The 20,096-nt window shown below is 38.7% G+C and overlaps 1 protein-coding gene across 2 annotated transcripts in view; it reads left to right on the forward strand.

The window, feature by feature from the left end:
- The window catches only part of TMTC2 (transmembrane O-mannosyltransferase targeting cadherins 2), a 381,491-nt gene that overhangs the window by 140,838 nt on the left and 220,557 nt on the right, over positions 1–20,096 (forward strand). Inside the window, exon 2 of one of the 2 annotated variants that reach the window (XM_081310135.1) lies at positions 12,240–12,810. The exons of the other annotated variant lie outside the window; for it this stretch is intronic. Within the exon in view, the coding sequence (XP_081166261.1) occupies positions 12,240–12,810 (571 nt within the window). The remainder of the gene's footprint in view (positions 1–12,239; positions 12,811–20,096) is intronic. 2 annotated transcript variants of the gene reach the window in all.

The following is a 20,096-nucleotide window of genomic DNA, read 5'->3' on the forward strand; positions in this document are numbered from 1 at the left end:
AGGGCCCATCCTAATGGCCTCATTTTAATTTAATCATCCTTTTTAAAGATTCTATCTCAGCCAAGTGTGGTGGCACATCACTGTAGTCTCAGTGACTCTGGAGGCTGAGGCAGGAGGATCTCAAGTTCAAAGCCAGCCTCAGCAACTTAGGGTCTTGCTAAGTTCCTTAGAGCCTCACTATCTCAAAACAAAAACCAAAACCCCAAAATAACAACAAAAAAAGAGGGCTGGGTTGTAGTATAGTGATTAAGTACCCCTCAGTTCACTTCCCTATACTCCACCCCCCCACCCCGTGAAAAGGACCCTGTCTTCAAATATGATCATGTGCTGAGATAGTGCCTCAAAATCTGCCTCTTGGGATACTGAGAAGGGAAACCATTTAGCCCTTATTGGGAAATGCAGTGAACCAGGAGTTGAGACCTAGATTCCAATGGCAACTCTGGTCCTTGCTGACCTAGTAGCTGTGGGCAGGACTCTTAACTTCTCATGTCTGAATCCACATCCCTCCATATCTGTCGAATCCCTTTACTCAGAGCCACGATGAGGATTGGAGAAAGTCAGAAACATGAGCACAATTTGTAAAATGTGAGAGTCTACAAATACAAAGTTATTATAAATGAGAATATTGGTGAAGGGATTAAGTTGACGGCTTGTGAACAATTTTAAGTAGACAATGCAAAGGGTTGTTGCAAACATTTGGCTAAAAATATCTTCTTGGTATTCTGTTTGGCTGAGGGAGTGGTGTAAATAAAGAGAGGTGACTTGGTTAAGACTCAACTCAGAAAAAAAATAGTAATTAGGCGAACAGATAAGCCAAACATCTGGATGATGCAGCATGAAGGTCTTCCCATCCCTAACACTTTATTTCTTAAAGCCTTTTTAGCTTCTTATCTTAAAAAAAAAAAAAATTCCTCTAACTTTTATGTCTGGCAATGTTTGGGCTGGGGACCTAGAAGATTGAGAAGCAGTGACTGTAGCCAGAAGGCACTTTTTCTAATTAATTTTAGGTAGAGATGATGAACCCTTCACAAGGATGTGACTTAAAGAAGAAACAAGGGCTGGGGATGTGGCTCAAGTGGCAGCACGCTCGCCTGGCATGTGTGCGGCCTGGGTTCGATCCTCAGCACCACATACAAACAAAGATGTTGTGTCCGCCGAGAACTAAAAAATAAATGTTAAAAATTCTCTCTCTCTCTCTCTCTCTCTCTCTCTCTCTCTCTCCTCTCTCACTCTCTCTTAAAAAAAAAGAAGAAACAAAAAGATAATACAGTTTTTAGGATGTTGAGGTAAGGTAATTAATTACCATGTATTTTAGCATGTCTGTTCTGAAATTTGTATAGCGTATTTATGTACAAAGTTTAAGATTTTAACTGGTGAGGTGTATTCTCAGCTCATCAGCTGTGCATGTTTAGAGTGCACTGAGCAAGCAAATCCTATTTGATAGTTGTATTGGGTATCTTGGCATTTAGGGTCTGATAGAGCACTTTCATTTTTGAAAGCATTGGACTTCATTAAAAAAAGGCATTTGTTTTATCTCTTATGTAGTCAAACATTTATAATATTTTTAATATAGAAGAAAACTATGAGGAGCAAGTTGTGCTTTGCAAGAGATCACAAATGCTCAAGACTCTATCATAAGGGACACTTTGTAATATATAAAAGTAATTGTCAAAAATAAACCTTTTTAGCCAGGCATGGTGGAACATGCCTGTAATCCTATACCAGAGGTGTAGGCAGAAGAATCCTAAATTCAAGGCTAGCTTCAAAAAAAAAGGGCCAGCTATGTAAAAGTACCCCCAGGCTTAATCCCCAGTACCAAAAAAAGCAACAACAAACAAATGAAACAAAAATTTTTATGTAGCTACAGATTTATGAAAACCCACAAGACTGACAAGATTTATAAATTGTATCATTTATTAAAGTGATGCCTGTACTTGATTTAATTTGACAGTGAGAAAGCTTCATAGTACCCCTTCTAGTGGTTCTTATTAATTTTAAATCTAGAAAATTAGGAAAAAAATTTCATTAAGCTTTTAAGCTGAGACTAATTCAAGTTAGTACAGTGGGACACTGTGAAGTATGCTATATTTTGTTGTGTTAGGAAAACATGATATGGATAGAGTGACCAAATAATTATGTAGAAATAATTTCATTGTGCAAATTGCAATGACTGAAGAATCTTTCAAGTTTTCAAGGTAGAGGATTCTTTTTATTCAGTAAAACTGAATGCTTGGAGCATGGTATTCCTTCTATTTTCACGCCATTTTTTGCTTTAATCTTGCTAATGCTCTTCACATAAATAACATTTAAAAACATCTTCAGATAACTGAAGTTATAATTGTAAATACTTTTTTTTGCATGTATTATTAGTTTTCAGGGAGACTTAACAGTTTTTCTTGGATAATTCCTCTAGAACGTTTGAAAATGCATCAACATAGCTTTATCTGAGAACTAAAGATATTTATATTCCTCTCCTTATTTCTCCCAGTGAGAGGAGAGAGTGGAAAACTCTTGGTGTAAGAAAAGGAGCTGTTTCATCCAGGGAAGTTCTAGGAGAGTGAATCTCCAAAGCTTGGGGGCTTTGTTCAGCTGTGCCAGGGTCATCTTTAAACCAGAAGTTTATTTTTCTTGCTTTGAGGAAGGTGGTGAGGGATAGGGAAGGATTGTTGTACAGTGAAGTTCATAAGACTCTTTTATTGTTTATGGGGAAAAACTCCCAAAGGGATGGAAGAGGGATCCATTAAAAACATTCCTTGGTTGCAAAACTTATTAGCAGTTTTAGATTTACCTTTTTACTATACAGGCAGTTTACTCTGGACCCTGTCCCTTGTTGTTTTACTGGCATCAGGCCCTTTGTTACTTCTTGTGACCTCTTTTCATTCAATATCCAGACAGTGACAATTTATTAAGTGCCAGTTGCCGATGAGGTCATCATTTCTGCCCTGAATGGTTTACAATCTAGTTGGAAGAGATCAAGATGGAAGCAAGCAAATTCAGCCAGGTGTTATAGGTGTGATCAATGCACACCTAAAACCTTGTGCCTTCTTTTGCCCCCAGGATCTGGGAAAACAATTCTCCCCTCAAAGCCTAGAACCCAGCTCTAAAATTCATTTGCCCCATCTTAAGTTTCTCTAGGAATCTGAAATATATTGCTTGTCCCAAAACTAAGACAGTCTCAAGATTTTACTGTATTTTCCTCTGTTCCCTTAAGCTATTAGCCAAGTATCTTCATATTAACTGGAGCTTTCTCAATATAATGGCTTATCCCTAAAGAGGGACTCTAATGAAGGGATTATAGGTTAAGTGGCAAATGAGTGCCAAAGACATTTGGGTAAGCCAATTAACCTTATGGTTTTTCACAGTTAATTATCATAGTGTGGGCAGAGGTTAGTGCCCAGAGTGAATGAACTATTTTTAGATGAAAGTGATAATTCTCTGCATACTTGAAACAATCTAGAATTTTTTTTCCAAAGTGTGAATCCAGTTTGTCATTATTAATCATCTCTAATTAGAATTCAGTTCATCAAATATGTACCGAGTGCCTACTGTGTGTTGGGTTTTCTTTCTACTTCTAAGGAGTTAGCAGTCTAGTGGAGATAAAGAAATTACAAGAAGCCCCGTAAATGAATCATACCCGAAGATCACTGGGGAGATTCATGTTCTGCCAAATTCTTCTCCATCCCATGACAATGGTGCCCAGCACAGTAATTCCAGTTATTCATGCTCTGCCATCCCTCAAATGTCTTTCCAGCAAAACTAGTTTGGTATATTTTCAAACTTCACTTTCCCTTCTTCCATGGTCCTTGAGAATATTGACTGTTGGCCTAGAAATATATTCACAACTGTCTACACCTTCATTGAACTCTTAACTTGCATGTGGGTTTACTTTCTTGGGGGAACTCTTGATGTTCAGTGTCTGTCTTCTGTTTTCCTGTAGCAGTCAACATTTGTGTTAGGATGGTATTTATCATCCCATTGTGAAATTTGCTGTCCACTTACCTGCTTCTTCTAGTAGGCTGGATGTTTCTCAAATGTCAGGGAATGTACTCTGCTTATCCTTGTATCTGCAGTGACCTTGGCAGTCCTAGCTCATTACTGGATGGATGAATAAATGGGTGAATCAATAACTTTCTTACAAAATCAATCCATTAATCATTTGGCAGTGATTTTCAATAGGCGATGAAAGCAGGAATGTTAAAAACATCTGTGTGCTGCTCAAAAAGCCTTCTCGTTGCTTCCTCATCCTCCTGAAATCCCGCCCTCCCCCATCATCCCTGGTGTGTGTAGTACAGAGTCAGCATTGTTCATGGGAATATGTCAATAAAGTCAAACATATTCTGCATAGTTACTAGGAAAAGCTTTGGGGAGATAGTAGTTTGCAAGTGAATATGAGAGTGGGTATGAAAGCACAGTTGGAAAGGTATAGCAGTTGACAGGCTGATCTAGAGGGAAGAAATGGTTTGAGCCAAGACAGAGAGGTTGGGAAGCTTGGCTGACATGGATGCATTCATCTAAGTAATGAGAGATTGAACTGGAAGTCCTAAAGAGAGAGGCAGTAGATGCTGGTCTATGGAAGGGTGTTTATTATGAAAAGAAATAAGGCATGATAAGGGAATTTGAGGCAGGGGGTGGAGTTGGTGTGGTATTTCAGGAACTTTTTTCCATCCATCGCATGCTTAATGGATCAAAATGAGAACTAAAGCAAGCAGGGATAGCCATTCAGTTCAGTTTAGCAATATTTATTACATGCTTAAGATGCATTGGAAACTGGGAGGAAGACATAATTCCTTTCCTAAGGGGACTCGTAGTGTAAAGAAGGAAAGAGAAAAATGATCAGGCAATTGCAATGAGCGTGCTAAGCAATACCGACAGAAAATAATGAATGCCTGCCTGAGGGTAGCAAAAAGGTAAGTTAGAAGTGGATCCAAGGGAAACCTGGGAGTTAGATGTTCTGATGTTCCTGAGAAACTTTTAGATGTCCTTAACCATTTTAAAAATAGAAGTAGGAGAAAAACAGCAGCACACACCTATAATCCCAGTCACTTAGGAGACTGAGGCAGTAGGATCCTGAGTTCGAGACCAGCCTCAGCATCTTAGCAAGAACCTGTCTCAAAATAAAAAGGACTGGGATGTGGCTGAGTTTAATTTTCCATACCCAAAACAAGAACAACAACAACAACAAACTAAAAAAACCTGAGAGAGAGAAGAAGACCTCACATAAAATCTTTAGCAGTAAAGTAAATGATGGTACTTAATGTGGGGATTAAATAAGAAGGAAGTGGTTTGTGGGGAAAATTTGTTTGGATTCATACTTTTTAAGCTTAGGAAAACGACTAATGTTATATGATGATGACATAGTGCTGTGTAGTTTACTTGGTTACAGACATCAGAATAGCAACTCAAGCTGGTTTATGATTAATTGCATTTATTGGCATAGTGTTGGCCTCAGGCATGACTGGATCCAGCTATACTTGGAGTTGTCTCTGTGTCACTTTGATCTGGCTTTTGTTATATTGGCTTTACTCTCAGATAGACCTTGTCTTCAGGGAATCCTCCAGTAGCCCTAGAATTCCATTTTATTCTCAGGAAAAAGATGCTGTTTCTCAATAGGTATTGGTGGCATATTGACTCTGATTAGTTTGGCTTGACTGTAAGTCAATTGTGTGGTCAGTGATGGAGACAGGGTGATACAGTACACTTATCAACCTTGTCATATGACCTTTCATAAGGTGGCAAAGTCAGCCTATCCTAACCATATGGACTGAGGGTAAACGTGGGCTCTTCTCTAAAGGAAAAACCAGGATACTCATACTAGGAGTGGGTTTGCATAAACAGCAAGTGTCCATTGCACAAGGATATACAAATTTCAAACCTGCTAAATTAACATTGCCTCATTTACTCTTTAACAGAACCTTGTGTGAGACCGGTTGTTATTATCTGCACACCATAGGTAAGGAAGTGTAGAGTGGCTAAGGTAACACAATTGGTATTATAGAAGAACTAGAATTCCCTTACCCTTTCTTCCATCAGTGTAGATAATAGCTCAGCAATAAGAGGTTTAGTCTCATGAACAACACCCAGGCTCAAGGTGTGGAAGAAGTTATCCCCTGTTGCAGTTGTTGGAGACAATGATCACAGGGTGGAAAGAGTACAGAGAAACGAGGTCAGGAAGTAGAACCAAGAGAGAAACACCTGTATTGGGGCTGACAAATGTGAACAAAATGCTGGCTCAGCAGAGTTAAATAGTGGTCATCCAAAAGAGAAAATGAGAAGGGAGGATTAGTTTAATTCTAGATAGGGAAGAGGGGTGGGAGGGAAAGGGAGGGGGAAGGGGATTAGCAAGGATGGTGGAATGTGATGGTCATCATTATACAAAGTACAGGTATGAAGACTTGAATTGGGTGTCAACATACCTTATATTCAAACAGAGATAGGACAAATTGTGGTATATATGTGTATTAAGAATTGTATAATGGAATAAATTGACGTGAACATACTTTATATACAGAGATACGAAAGACTGTGCTCTGTGTAATAAGGATTGTAATGCATTCCACTGTTGTCATGTATTTAAAAAAATAATAAAATCAATTACAAAAGATTGTCACAGCTATCAGAACCACAGCAATGAATCAGCCAAGGACATGGCTCTGTCCCAGAGTTCCTTTGAGCCCCTCCTGTGCCAGTCACATCTCCAACCCACAGCAGCCTCATGGGGCCTGCTGCTTCAGAGGCTCCAGACTCCTTTAAAAAAAAAAAAAAGAAAGAAAGAGAAGACGCCTGTGTTAAAAGACCAAAGGTGACACTTCATAAATGGTTATTATCTTGCTTTGAAAGTGTTATTTAACTTAAAATTTCTTTAAGTTTTAATATTCATGACCAGCTGAGCATGGTGGCATATACCTATAATGCCAGTGATTCCAGAGTCTTACACATTCAAGGGAGTATTACAAGTTTGATACCAGCCTCAGCAACTTAATGAGGCCCTAAGCAACTTAGCAAAACCCCATCTCAAAATTAAAAAAAAAAAAAAAGCTACAGTTGTGGCTCAGTGCTTAAATGGTTAAGCGCCATTGGGTTCGATCCTTGGTATAAATTAAAAAAAAAAAATATATATATATATCATATATATATAATACATATTATATACCTTATATATATAGTATTGTATTCTTTGAATGCAATGCCATTGGCTTTGATGGATTGATGGCTAGTTTCCATTGTTGTTGTTGATGGCAATGATAACAACAGCTAACATGTGTTACATACGTTGTGTTACACACAGACACTGTATTACGCACTATAATCTCCTTTTTGTTTACCTTTTCATTTACGTTCACTGTTCACTTACTTTACAGAGCAAGTACAGTTATTTTTGTTTTACAGATGAGGAGGAGGTCAAGGTACAAGAGGTGAAGGAACTCTGCATGCCCGCCCTCTTACCCTGTGTGTGTCCATTTGGCTCTAAGCTCTGCATTGCATTTTGGGCTTGAGCTCAGATAGGCACATTTGGGTAATATCAGAGTGGGACAGGTTAACAAACACCCTTCTTATAAAACAAAATTCAACCCATTGCAAAAAAGAAATACATGTTTTGCTTTGTTTTAATTGAAGTTTTGGCATTTATGTACCTTTCAAGCTGAACAATCAAAAGTGTTTCAGAGCTGTGTACCATTTGATGTTTGAAGCATCTAAGCATCCCTGCTGCTCTAAAGGAGTTAGTGGTCATCATTTATGTTTGGGGCTTGTGACTGAAAAGGTCATCGGACAGAAACAATAGCAGTGAGAAATGCACACACAAGGACGGTTTGGATGGCAGCGTCCCATCATTCATCAGCTTTTTACAACAGCGTTGGCCTTTGTCAACATTTCCTAAAGGAAAAATCACAAGGCAGCAAAAACAAAAGACCCACAAATGAACACAACTGGAAATAGTTTAAGACTCCTTGAAGACTTGAGAGGCTGTATTTTGGTGGTTTTTTTTTTTTTTTTTTTTTTTCCTTTAAAAGACAGTCTCTGAGTCCCATGTTCCCTAGAGAATTCTGCCTGTGATTGTTTCTTTTTCACATCTGCTGCTCTGATTTTTCTCCACCTTTCCTAGAGTGGAGAATTTCCTCATTCCTTAGTGTCTCTCTGAATTTTCAATATCAACCCACCAAGCAAACTAGGAGATTACATATCAGCATGAAATTTTGTTTTGTGTTAAGGTGTTTCATTAGCTGCCAAGTAGCAGAACCGAAGAGGTTTCACTGTTTCCATTTTGGACTCACAGGAGAGAATGCAAATGGTCAACATCTATTATGCTTAGTGTTGAACAGCTATCTTTACTTCACATTCTCTGGCAAACTGTTCAGATTATACCGAGGCTCCTTTGGTCAAGATCTTTCTTAGTCCAAAGTTGATTGTATTCCTTATCACTAACTTGTGACATGACATATATTAAAGCCCCATACAATTTAGTAGTAGTCTATGTTCTTTTGCCATAATATGCATTGGTTAAAAAAAAAAACATGCTTAGGCAGAGAACACCCATTAGAGAGTTCTATCATGCACAGTCTCCCTTCAGTGTGTTTGGAACATGAATGATATGTTCCCTTTTTCTCCATTTTTCTTTTTCTTTCTTTAATTGACAGTGCTTGTCCTTTAAATGTTTTTCTACATTGTAAATTTTGGGCTGCTCTTCAAAGTTTTCTTTCCTAAAACGAAATTTTGAAATTTATTAATTTTTTTCTTAGTTTTGAAACCCTCATTTTGTGAGAATTTGATGTAGTATGTCTTGTGGCTGCTACAGGTTATTCAGTTTATTGCTATAAAATAAGACATCCCTGTAGCTCTGAACGCACTTCAAAGTTTTTTTTTTTCCTTTCTCCAAAAGTCTTTATAGAGTTGGTTATGACCTTGAACTAAAAGCATGTAGTAGAAAAACTGGGGTGGGAAACACAGTTCTTCATCTGCTCTGGATCTGCCATGGAAAAGGTGCAGTACTGTCCCAAGGGAAGGGCACCTTCTTGCCCACTCTCCTCATTGTGCTAGGAAAAGCCTTGTCCCAGAATGCCTTGCTACAGAGCCCTCCACTACCCTGACTCTGATAGGAAGGAAGTCTGTCTACATTGATGTTGGAGGAAGTCTAGGTTAATTTCTAGTAGAAACCAGTGGGTTTTCATTCTGAATTACTTGAAATCAGCTCTCTCTGTGACAACACTGTTTGGCAGTTTGGCAGTTTTTCATATTTCCTTTAAATTTTAATTATAACCCATCAAGTCTTAAGCAATTACTTCTGGGTTAGACTCTTGATGAATGTCATAGCAGGGTGTTTTAATTTAATGGATCCAGAAAAGCATCTGTTTCTAATATTTTAAAAGGCAATTTATATGGAAATTCATCTAATACACAGTCAATACACGGAGATTTGAAAAATCAAAATCAAAATGGAAAATCAATCCTCTGTGATGTAGTCAGTCTTTTGTTAACAAAGGATTTCACTTATGACTAGGATCACCTGCTTCTAGTTAACACTCAAAATATTGCAGTTTTTAAAAGATGGCAATTTATTTCTTATATCCAGGTAATTGGCAGGTTCTTAGTCTGTGGCTGGTATTGTCTACTTTGACAGGGACTCGGTTTCCTTTTTTTTTTTTTTTTTTACTGTTCTGCTCTGCTGTGCACGATTTCTATCCCTAAGAATTTCTATCCCTTTATGGGCCAAGATGGCTGCTGCAACTCAACTATTACATGTGTGCTCTACATAGCAAGAATGAGCTAGGGGAAAAGGAGAAGAAGGTTAAGGTTTTGCTTTTAAGGACAGTTTCTGGAAGTAGTAGCCCAGAGTCAAAGGAAGTATACCAGATGACCATGTTCCCAGGTATAATCTGAAATTCTATTAATAAGGAAAAAAGAAGAGACTAGATATTGAGAAATAGTGAACTACACCTTATAATATAATTTTCAGGACTTGTTTTTAACAGATCTTCTGCTCTATCACTGAACATGTAGAGAAGTCAGTTGTTCTTCAAAGTAAATAATATATGTAAAAGGACCCGGCATTTGGCACAAAGTAAATAACAATCAGTGGTTTTTAAAATTATAACCCCCGAATGTACTTAATTTATAAGTTATGGGCCAAGTGGATTTTGATAAGGGACATTTTATAGATTGTGCCTTGTATATTATTGTATGGTATTAACAGCAGGCCATAGGGCATAGATGTCATCTGCACTAGGGTCTCCAAAATACAAACAATGTTCCCTGTTCCTCTGCATCAAGGATAGATGAACGGTTACAAGTGCTAAAGTGATTTCAAGGTAAAACTGGTATCACAGAAACTGAAGCTCAGAGAGGTTAATTGAGAAGCAAATTAGAGATGCAGTTGCAAACAACCATTGGCCCAGTCATTCCATCCCAACAGGAATATAACTCCACTTCCACTGGCTATGTCACTTTGGACGGTATGTGTTTCTTAATCTGTTTGGATCTCTGTTGTGTTTCCTTGCTTTCTGAAGTCGGGCAGTAAATTATGGAGCTGGGATTTAGGAATATATCCTCTCAAATCCAGGGCTTTTCCAGCCTGAACTTTGCTCAGATTCAGATAAAAGTTCCTTTGATCACACCTGCCTCATAACAGGTGGCGGACCTGGTGAAGGAGCTAAAGGTGATTGGCCTAGAGGAGGCAGTTTGCAAGTTCTCCTTTTATAGCCCCACCGCCTTCTAGCTCACATGCCTCTTTCGTGTTCTGTAGGAGGAGAGAAGTGCTCCCAGTGCCAGCTGTTCACTGGGAACGTAATGGCATAGGGGATTTAATGAATTGAGTGGTTAACGTGACATCATCAGCATTTATAGACCTTACCCATATATGTGAGCACTGCTATTTCCTTCATATTTGTCTTTATACTGACTTTTAAATTTTGACAGCTTCATTCTGAGAAAATATCTATAAAATCCACCATTTATGTGATAGTTAAATTTTCTTTCAAATACCCCTTCAAATGAATGCAGCCATTAACCTTTTTACAGTGCATGTCTGTCTACTCACAGGCCCTCCGTGTGTTCTAAAGCTTAGATGATAGATGTAACCAAGGAGACCAGTACAGTGCTTTGTAGATACCAAGTGCTCAGCAAATAGTAGGTCCTTTCTTCTTGGAGTTTCTTTGAAAATATGGGGCATGCAAGCTCGAAACTGTTAATTCTTTTTTTTTTTTTTTAAGAGAGAGTGAGAGAGGGGAGAGAGAGAGAGAGAGAGAGAGAGAGAGAGAGAGAGAGAGAGAGAGAGAGAGAGAATTTTTAATATTTATTTTTTTAGTTCTCAGTGGACACAACATCTTTGTTGGTATGTGGTGCTGAGGATCCAACCCGGGTCGCATGCACGCCAGGCGAGCGCGCTACCGCTTGAGCCACATCCCCAGCCCGAAACTATTAATTCTTAAATCATGTGACAGTGAAATACCATAATGCTCTCTCTGGACAGTAAATCCCATGACAGTTCAGAAGCAGGAAAGGCTGAAGTACTCTAGAATGCTGGAGGAAGGGAAAGGTGGCATGGGGAGAGCCATTCTACCTACTCACTCCAGCTCTGTGGGCTCTTGCTACTCTGTGTGGTCCAGAGACCACCACTACCACCACCAGCAGCAGCAGCAACAGCAACATCACCTGGGAATTTGTTACAAATATGAAATCTCTAGTTTCTCTACTGAGTCCAAACCTGCCATTTAATAAGGTGACCAGGTGCTTTGTGTATATGAGAAGCCCAGGTCTGGGTACTACTGTTGTTCTATTTAGAATTTTAAAAAAAATGTATTTAGTAGGGGCTAATCCTGATTCTTTGTGCATTCCCTAAACCAGAATTATCCTGGACTTAATCTTAATGCCTCATGTCAGCCCGGAGCCAGGAATCTCCATATTCAGACAGTGTGCTATGTGATTTTCAGAAAAATTGTTTGGCAGTTGCCACACTAAGGCTAAAATCACTGATAGAAACCCTGCATTTATTCCTCAAAGGTGTTTGCATTCCAACAAGGAAGAAAGCTTTCCAGGAAAAGAAATGCAGCCCTAATTGTGGTGTTAGTCAGCATTAATGGGAGAATCCAAATTCCCCCAAATGTTCTTGGAATCCCACCAAAAGCCACATAATAATCAAGTTTCCAAGGAAGGCAATATCTTAGCAATGCCATAGTGTTTCTTTTTTCTTTCTTTTTTTTCTCTTTTTGCATTTTACATTTGTTTTTTCTCAACATTTTGTTTTTTAGCCGTGCTATCAAGACTAACCAGGACCTTCTCCCAGAAACTCCATGGACCCACATTTTCTACAATGATTTTTGGGGGACTCTTCTGACCCACAGTGGCAGCCACAAGTCCTACCGGCCACTCTGCACTCTCTCTTTTCGCCTGAATCATGCCATTGGAGGGTTGAATCCCTGGAGCTACCACCTTGTCAATGTCCTGTTGCATTCGGCTGTCACTGGTCTCTTCACAAGCTTCTCCAAGATCCTCCTTGGTGATGGATATTGGACCTTCATGGCTGGCTTGATGTTCGCCTCCCACCCCATTCACACAGAGGCAGTGGCAGGAATCGTGGGACGGGCTGATGTCGGGGCCAGTCTCTTCTTTCTTCTCTCCTTGCTCTGCTACATTAAACACTGTTCTACAAGAGGCTACTCAGCCAGGACTTGGGGCTGGTTCCTTGGGACAGGACTGTGCGCAGGATGCAGCATGTTGTGGAAGGAACAAGGAGTGACTGTTCTGGCGGTTTCAGCAGTTTATGATGTCTTTGTCTTTCACAGGCTGAAAATGAAACAGATCCTACCTGCCATTTACAAAGTAAGTGATTGTTGGCTCTCGGCATTGGATTACTCAGTAATCGGCTTGCTTGGTTCTTTGCCACCATTTAAAAAGCAAATTTGTTCCTCTTCAAGCAGAATTGAAAATAAGTTCCTTTCTGATCTTCAGTAAGTGGAAGTGTCCTTTTTGACCTTTCCCTACTAAGCAGGGTTTCCGTCACTGCTTGTTTTATTTCTCGGGTTTCTTATTTTCATGATTTCCAAGGTGGTAGAAGAATAATTTTGCCTTGTAATGAATATGTATCTTTATTGGTTTTAATTCACTGTCTATTTCTGCCCAAATCTCTGTAATCCAATAAATCACCTATAATGTCTATTTGTAAAAATAACTTAGCTGATAATTGAGCTTGATGCTGTGGGGTAGAGAGGGGAAATCCTCAGTCATTCCTTGGTATTACTTTTCCTGGTTTGGAAAACAACCCTTCTCTCTAGTACACTGAGAAGTCAAATTCTTAAACAGCAATTCATATTCACCTTTCTCAAAGTGTATAAGAATAGAAGAGTCAAAACAGAAAGTGGTTATTTATAAGTTTCACCCTGAGGCCAATTAAGCCCTTCAGCTTCCAGGGGTTTTACATTTGTTCTTCTGTATTTCCTTAGGGGTTTCAAAATGCTGTTGTTTCAAGGTCACAGAAGGGGTTTAGGATCCCTAGGTACTTAGAGATGGAGCTGTTTTTGCTACAGAGTTAGAGGGAAGACTCTGGCAGGACAGGGTGTCTCCAGAAACTTCCTGCCTTCCTACCTCCCTAACTTTTCTGCACTCAGACAACTTACTTTGGTTGACTTTAAGGGTAAACACTGATAGGATCAGGAGTTGGAAACTTCAGCCATGTTTTAGGCAAGCTAGCTCCCACCTTCGTTTTGGACACAAGTGAGGAATGTTTTTTTTTATGGAGAAGAATAGCTCTGTGTTGTCCAGGCTGGTCTTGAACTGGCCACTCAAGTGTTCCTACTGCTTCCACCTCCTCTGTAGCTGGGACGGCCACTGTGCCCAACCAGCAAGGAATTATGTTTTGGATTCTTGCTTAAGAAAGCTGTTGAGTGTTTCTAGTTTTGATTACTTTTTTCCTCCAGTTCCCAACTTTTCCTTAAAATTGAATTGGGAAGAATTTTTTTTTTTTAAAGTGAGAGAAACAAAAACCAAAACATCTATTTTTAATTGTTGTCTTTTTCACTTGGTAGGCAGTGTAATTCCGGCTGTGCTTTTGCTCTGTGGGAGGCATAACCTTTTCACTTAGATCTCTAGTCTCAAGGGCTTAATGACATTCTTTTGTAATTTCAATTAAACACCAAATCTTTAAAGAAAACTCTGGGTAGAGTTTGATGCTGGAAAACAACATATGGTTTAAAAGCCAAGCTCTTAATTTCAAATTGGTTGTAATTCTTTCAAGGATATTTAAAGAGAGTAATCATTTTTTTCCTCTAAAATGATGTCATCAACAATAACAATCTCTTTAGAGATTCAAACAGAAAAAGTGTAGTGCATGATCCTTGTCCTCATTTTCTTTGAGGATGCATGCTCAGAAGCTTTTAGGACCTCTTGTTACTAGCCCATGAAACATTGTGGTTTCTTAGGCCCAATTTCCATTTTACCATCTCATTATTTTTGATATGTTAATTCAGGACTTGCTTTTAGGACCTTTTGAAGTTCTCTGAGATGTTTTCAATTCTTGAAGCATGTGTTTACTGTAGTACTCCTTACTGTAAGAAAGTTCTAGGCAATAATTGGGACATACTTAGAAAATTATCTGCCTAAAATTAAAATTCATTTAGGCATTCTTTATTTTATCTAGCAATCTTAACTCATATCACTGCTACCTGATATAAATGAGAAATACCAGTAGCAGAGAAATCATAAGAGTCGTGAGTGTGAAGTCCCTTGTTTTATAAGAAGGGACTTAATAATGTTGAAGGTTCAGGGTCCTGAGATGTTTCCAAATGGATACTTGCCCAGACTCCTGGCAGCTGCTGCCTGCAGGCCAGATAACAGCTGTGGTATAAATGGGGGCAGCACGACCCTTCATCTGATAGTTAATGTCCCATCTTAGCTCTTTGTCATTCTTAGCTTTGGGGCCAATGAACTTAGTAAGGGCATTGGGATAATAGATTTTGTGAATTTAGAAGGAATCATAGAGATCCTTTTTCCATTTACCTTATTTCCAGCTGAGGTGAAGGTCACCCAAGAAAGGTTAGGATACTAGGATCTTTTTACTCTATGTACTCTGAGGTGTGGAGATGAATACATAGATGTATGCCCCACTGACTATGTGGTAGAAAGGAAATTAATGTGGAATAGTCTCATAAGGGCTGAGTAACCTGGGGCAGGTGGCATTATCTGCTTCTTCATCTGGAAATGGAGACAGTTATTGTTGTCCTGAAGTTGTTCTGATGATAGGAATTGTGAGGTGTTCAGTGTGAGGTGAGCTGGAGTGCTGGGTATACATGTCATTGGAGAGAAAGAGGCAGCATTGATGGATATATTGTAAGACTTTACCATAAGAGGCCAAAAGATAAACTTCTAGTCGTCTTTAAATATACATTTGTTTGAAGTAGGTGTGGTGGAGCATGCCTGCAAACCCAGCAACTCCGGAGGCTGAGGCAGGAGGACTACAAGTTTGAAGCCAACCTGCACAATTGAGCAAGACCCTATATCAAAAAAGTAAAAAGGGCTGAGGATAAAGCTGAGTGATCAATTCCCAGATCCCCTCCAAACAAACAAAAACCATAGAATGATTTGACAGAGTATGAAATAAGAACTGCTTAGGAATCCAAGTGAAGCTTACAGATGCTTTGATGCTTTCACATACAATCTCATGATTGTGAGGCTTGTGAAGACTGGTTAGATTGCATAAGGAAGTTACAGAAATTCCCATATTCTATATGTAAAATATGTGGATTTTATGCCTATGGTGAATGATCAGAGATTCTTTCTGATAGAAGGGCATTAAAATAATTTAGAGAGTCCTTTTCAACCTGAAAAAGAAGAATCATTGTAAATATCTCACCAGTGAGTGGTGCATTGCCAAGTGACATAGACTTCCTTGCCCTAAGAAAACATAATGGACAGAAGACTCCAGCATACAGATGTTTATGTCAGGCAAATTAGAGAGCTGGTTAAAAACAGTGGTCCTCTTAAAACAGGGATTTGTTAGGATCAGCAGTGAGGGGTCTCCATTTTTACTGTTTAATCCTTAATGTTTCTATCAAAGTAAGAATATCTAGCCTCTCTCTTCATAATGTTGGTGGGTCTGGTTCTGTAACTTTTATAATTATATCGTGGTCTGCAAATTCAAGTGTCTACCAAGGCCATGCAGAAAGGACTTTGGGGAACCAGAGGTCAACTTTGGCACTACTGTCCTTCTCATACCCCTATTAAGGCAATAAAGAAATGCAGGTTTCTGTGGGACAGAGCTTAAGTTTTTTCTAAAAAGACAGAAATCTAAATTTCTGTGACATTGTTGTAGGGACAGACGAGGCAAGGCACTGAAGATAGCAGGAAACAGTTTTATTTGGTTACAGCCAGGTTCAGAGGGCAGAGCTTTTGCTGTAATCAATTAATCTCCTGAACTCCGAGTTCAGGTAATTTCAGAATTTTATACCCAGCATGTAAGGGGCGGGGCTCAGAAGTTCACAGTCTACAGAAGTTCACATAAAGTGTAGTTTTTTCTTTCACTGTTCTGTGCAAGTTAACCCTTTACGGACAACACCTGAGAAGGGGAGATCTTCTTCTCCTCTTTCTTTCCTCCCCCTGCCAGCTGTTACCATGAAGCCCAATTGGTAACTTCTCTTATCTTAGAAATGTAGACATCTCTGTGAAGCCCAGCTCAAGACCAGATACCTTGTTTACACATTTCTACAAACTACTATACTGGATACATGTTTGTGAAAAACTAGTAATGGGGTGTCCAGCACCTGGAGTGCCGATTTCTTCCAGGCTAGTGGCCAAGTAAAATAGGGCAACACGAAAAAAGGAAGTTTATCTACATTGACTCTTTGGTAGAAACTCTTTTGTTGACAGTCCTAAAATCAGCCATGGTGAAGATTTCTGGAGAAACCCAGTTAAGATTTTCTGTGGAGAAAGGGGGTGCCACTACAACATGCTCTATCTTTATATTTTTATTTTTTAGTCTATCTTTAAATACTGGTTACTAATTAAAAACAAACCCTTTGGAGACCAAGCAAGATCTTTGGTATGGTTGGATTTTGACTCCGACATTTATTTCAAAAGATGCATGTATTACGTACAAGGCTTTTGCTCTTCTGCAAAGGAGATGTTGAAAGTTATATACTTCTTTGGTGAAGTATGAGAGAAATACTAAATACCTGACATACAGTAGATGTGGATATTTTATTCAGTATTTAATGAACACTTAGAGAGTTTACACCCGCCAGCCACTGTTCTCAGTATACAAAAAATGTTAACACATTTAACTTAACAAATGCTTATTGAGAGAAGTAATATGACGTATGAAATAATATGGTTGAATACTGACAGACTATAATTTTGTCAGTAGTTAGATTTGTCAGAAAACATTAAATATAAAACGTTCAGAAAAGGGTATGAACAAAAATCAGAGTTTGAAAATATTCTTAGCTGTTAGCCTCAGGTGTCTGTTTCTCCTACTTCTTTTGTTATCTTTGGCCTCTTGTGCAACAGCTGGCACATAGTAGGTACTTAGTAAATTATTTAATTCACACTTAAGCTTTTTAAAGTGTGTGGCTGTAATGGTAAAGTGAAGTTCTGTACTCTTCCTTTATATAATGAGAATTTCCTTCCTAGGCTAATGAGGTCTGGAAGGTGAGATTGGAAGACACACGTCAGAAAAATAATTTTTTTTGACCTCTCACCAAGTGATTGTTTTAGCATTCCTTACATTACTTTCACTTACTTAGTCTCATGTGGTCAAAAAACAAGAGGTAGGGGGAGGATCCTTGAAATATACTTAAAATAACCTTGTTAAAAAATACTGGACTTTTTAGTCTGCCTACATTTTTTTTTTTTAAACAAGCCTTCCTAAGAGGTATTTGGGTAATAGAATCAATAAAAACAACACTTTTCTTATCCAGCACCCGTCATATCTTGTCTAGTAGCTATTTTCTGGGGTTTTAAAACATCTGTTAACTGTTTTAATGTGGACACATTGGGATTTTTTTTTTGTTTTTGTTTTATCTTTTTAGCCTTATAATCACTTATTCAGTTATAGGCAATTTTAAAAAGAAAGAAAAAAAAAAAGGGAATCAGAAGGTCTTTGTAGCAATTGTGATACTAGCCTGAGAAGACTGGAAAACATGGAGCCCTTTCAGTTGGATCTTTTAAGAACTTCTCTAAAGATGATGACATTTGTTTGACTGTAGATGCTTCCAAGATGTGCATTATCTTAAAATTAAATTTGGTGGCTCTACTTCACATAAACAAGATAAGTAGGCTAAGTTCCTATATGGGAAAATGGGACGCATTGCTTCATTTGAAGAGTGAGTCATCTCTTTCTAGAAATAATTTTTTTGTTGTTTTAATGCCAAAAAAGATATAGATTATGGAGGGTGCCCAGGGTCTGTGAAGTTTTTTATTTTTAGGTGTTACTGAAGCTTTTTTCTGTATTCAGATGTAGTGATCAGATCAAAACTACCCAATGACCAATATTGCCGAACCATTTATGAGGTTTGTCTTGAGAATGATTTTCAAACGTGGGAGTTTGTTATGTTCTAGGATTTTGATTCATTCCCTAGCTGAACACCATAGATGGTACACATAGTGCTTGTGTATGTCTGTTTTGTGTACTGAAGAGCAGGAGAAGGGAGATACGTGGTCTCTTTGCCTGTTGACTCTACCTGTCCTTTTTATATGCTTTATGGCAAATGATGGGCTCATTTCTGGCTCTGTCCCTTTTTGTTTCTAGACTAGGTTGTGATTTTGCTCAAGTAGTGACCCTCATTTCCATTACACTGAATGAAATATGATCTATTTGCTGTGTCTGATTTTCTTCAATTAACATCTGTGCCACTCTATTTCAAGTAGTATTTCCACTTTTGTATGACTTTCCTTTCCTTTCCCCTCTTTTACCCTTGACTGTGTAAGAACCTAGACATAACAAGATCCCTGATTCTGATCGCAGTGTTTCCTAGACTTATTGAAACTGTAGGGCTATTTGTCATGCACTTAAAAATGAATTTGGATTTCCTCCCAGTAAACTTGTTGTAGCATTTAATATTCATGACCTGTAGTACTATAAAACTTTGAATAGCTGCCAACAGTGCTAACCAGATAGTAACACAAATAAAGTCGAGGTTCAAAAATATTTTACAATTCAAAAAGTCAAAGATTAATAAGGTGTTTTATTCCTGCAGGTTGGCCCCTCGGCTCAGCTGATTTAAGATGATTTTATATTCTAGTTGCAGTTTAGGTTGGAGTTGAGTAAAATGGGAGGCCGATTACCATTGCAAGCTTCTGTGATGCTTGCAGTAGAGACTTAATATTTGATACAATGATCTATTCACAAATTATTTTAAAAAGAAAAAGTCATCTTTGTTTTTTTCCCTTTTTGTTCCAGGGGTAGAACCCAGGGACACTTTACCACTGAGTTACATCCCCAATTCTTTTTAGTTTTAGTTTGGACAGGGTCTTGCTAAGTTGTGCAGGCAGGCTTAAAACTTAGCTCCTTTTGCCTCAACCTTCAGAATTGCTGGGATTATGGGTGTGCCCCATTGTGCCTAACAGTGAAATTCATCTTTGTATCAGGCACTGTATTGGATGGTGTGGGGTTTCAAAGATGAATGGATAAGGGTCTTCTCTGAAGGACATTGTGGAGTAAAGATGAGATTGTGCATGTAAAATACAGAAATGATATTCATGCTGGAAAGAAGTGGGGGAGGTGAGAGAGGCATTGGGAGTGCTGGGGAAGTTTAGAGGAAAGGGAAGATGCTTTCAGCTGAGGGGTTGAAGAAACTTTCTGGAGCAGTGGCATGGAAGATAGATGTAAACATTTATGATTGGTGAGAAAAGCAAAGAATGGGAGTTATAGAATAAGCAGAAACTCACAGCGTGTTATGAGGGACCACTAAGAAGTGGTTTTACTACTTATTTATTTACTTTTGCAATGGTGGGAACTGAACCCTGGTCTTCGTGCTTGCTAAGCACATGCTGTGCCCTGAACCTAATCTGCAGTCCTAGGCAGTGGTTTTAGCAGACAGATATGATGCGTGAAGTTTACAAAGGAGAATGAGTCAGGGAAAGCAGATGGAGACCTGCAGTGTGTAATGATAGGAGGG

Source organism: Spermophilus citellus, assembly GCF_964194105.1.
Source record: "Spermophilus citellus genome assembly, chromosome: 10".
NCBI lineage: Eukaryota > Metazoa > Chordata > Mammalia > Rodentia > Sciuridae > Spermophilus > Spermophilus citellus.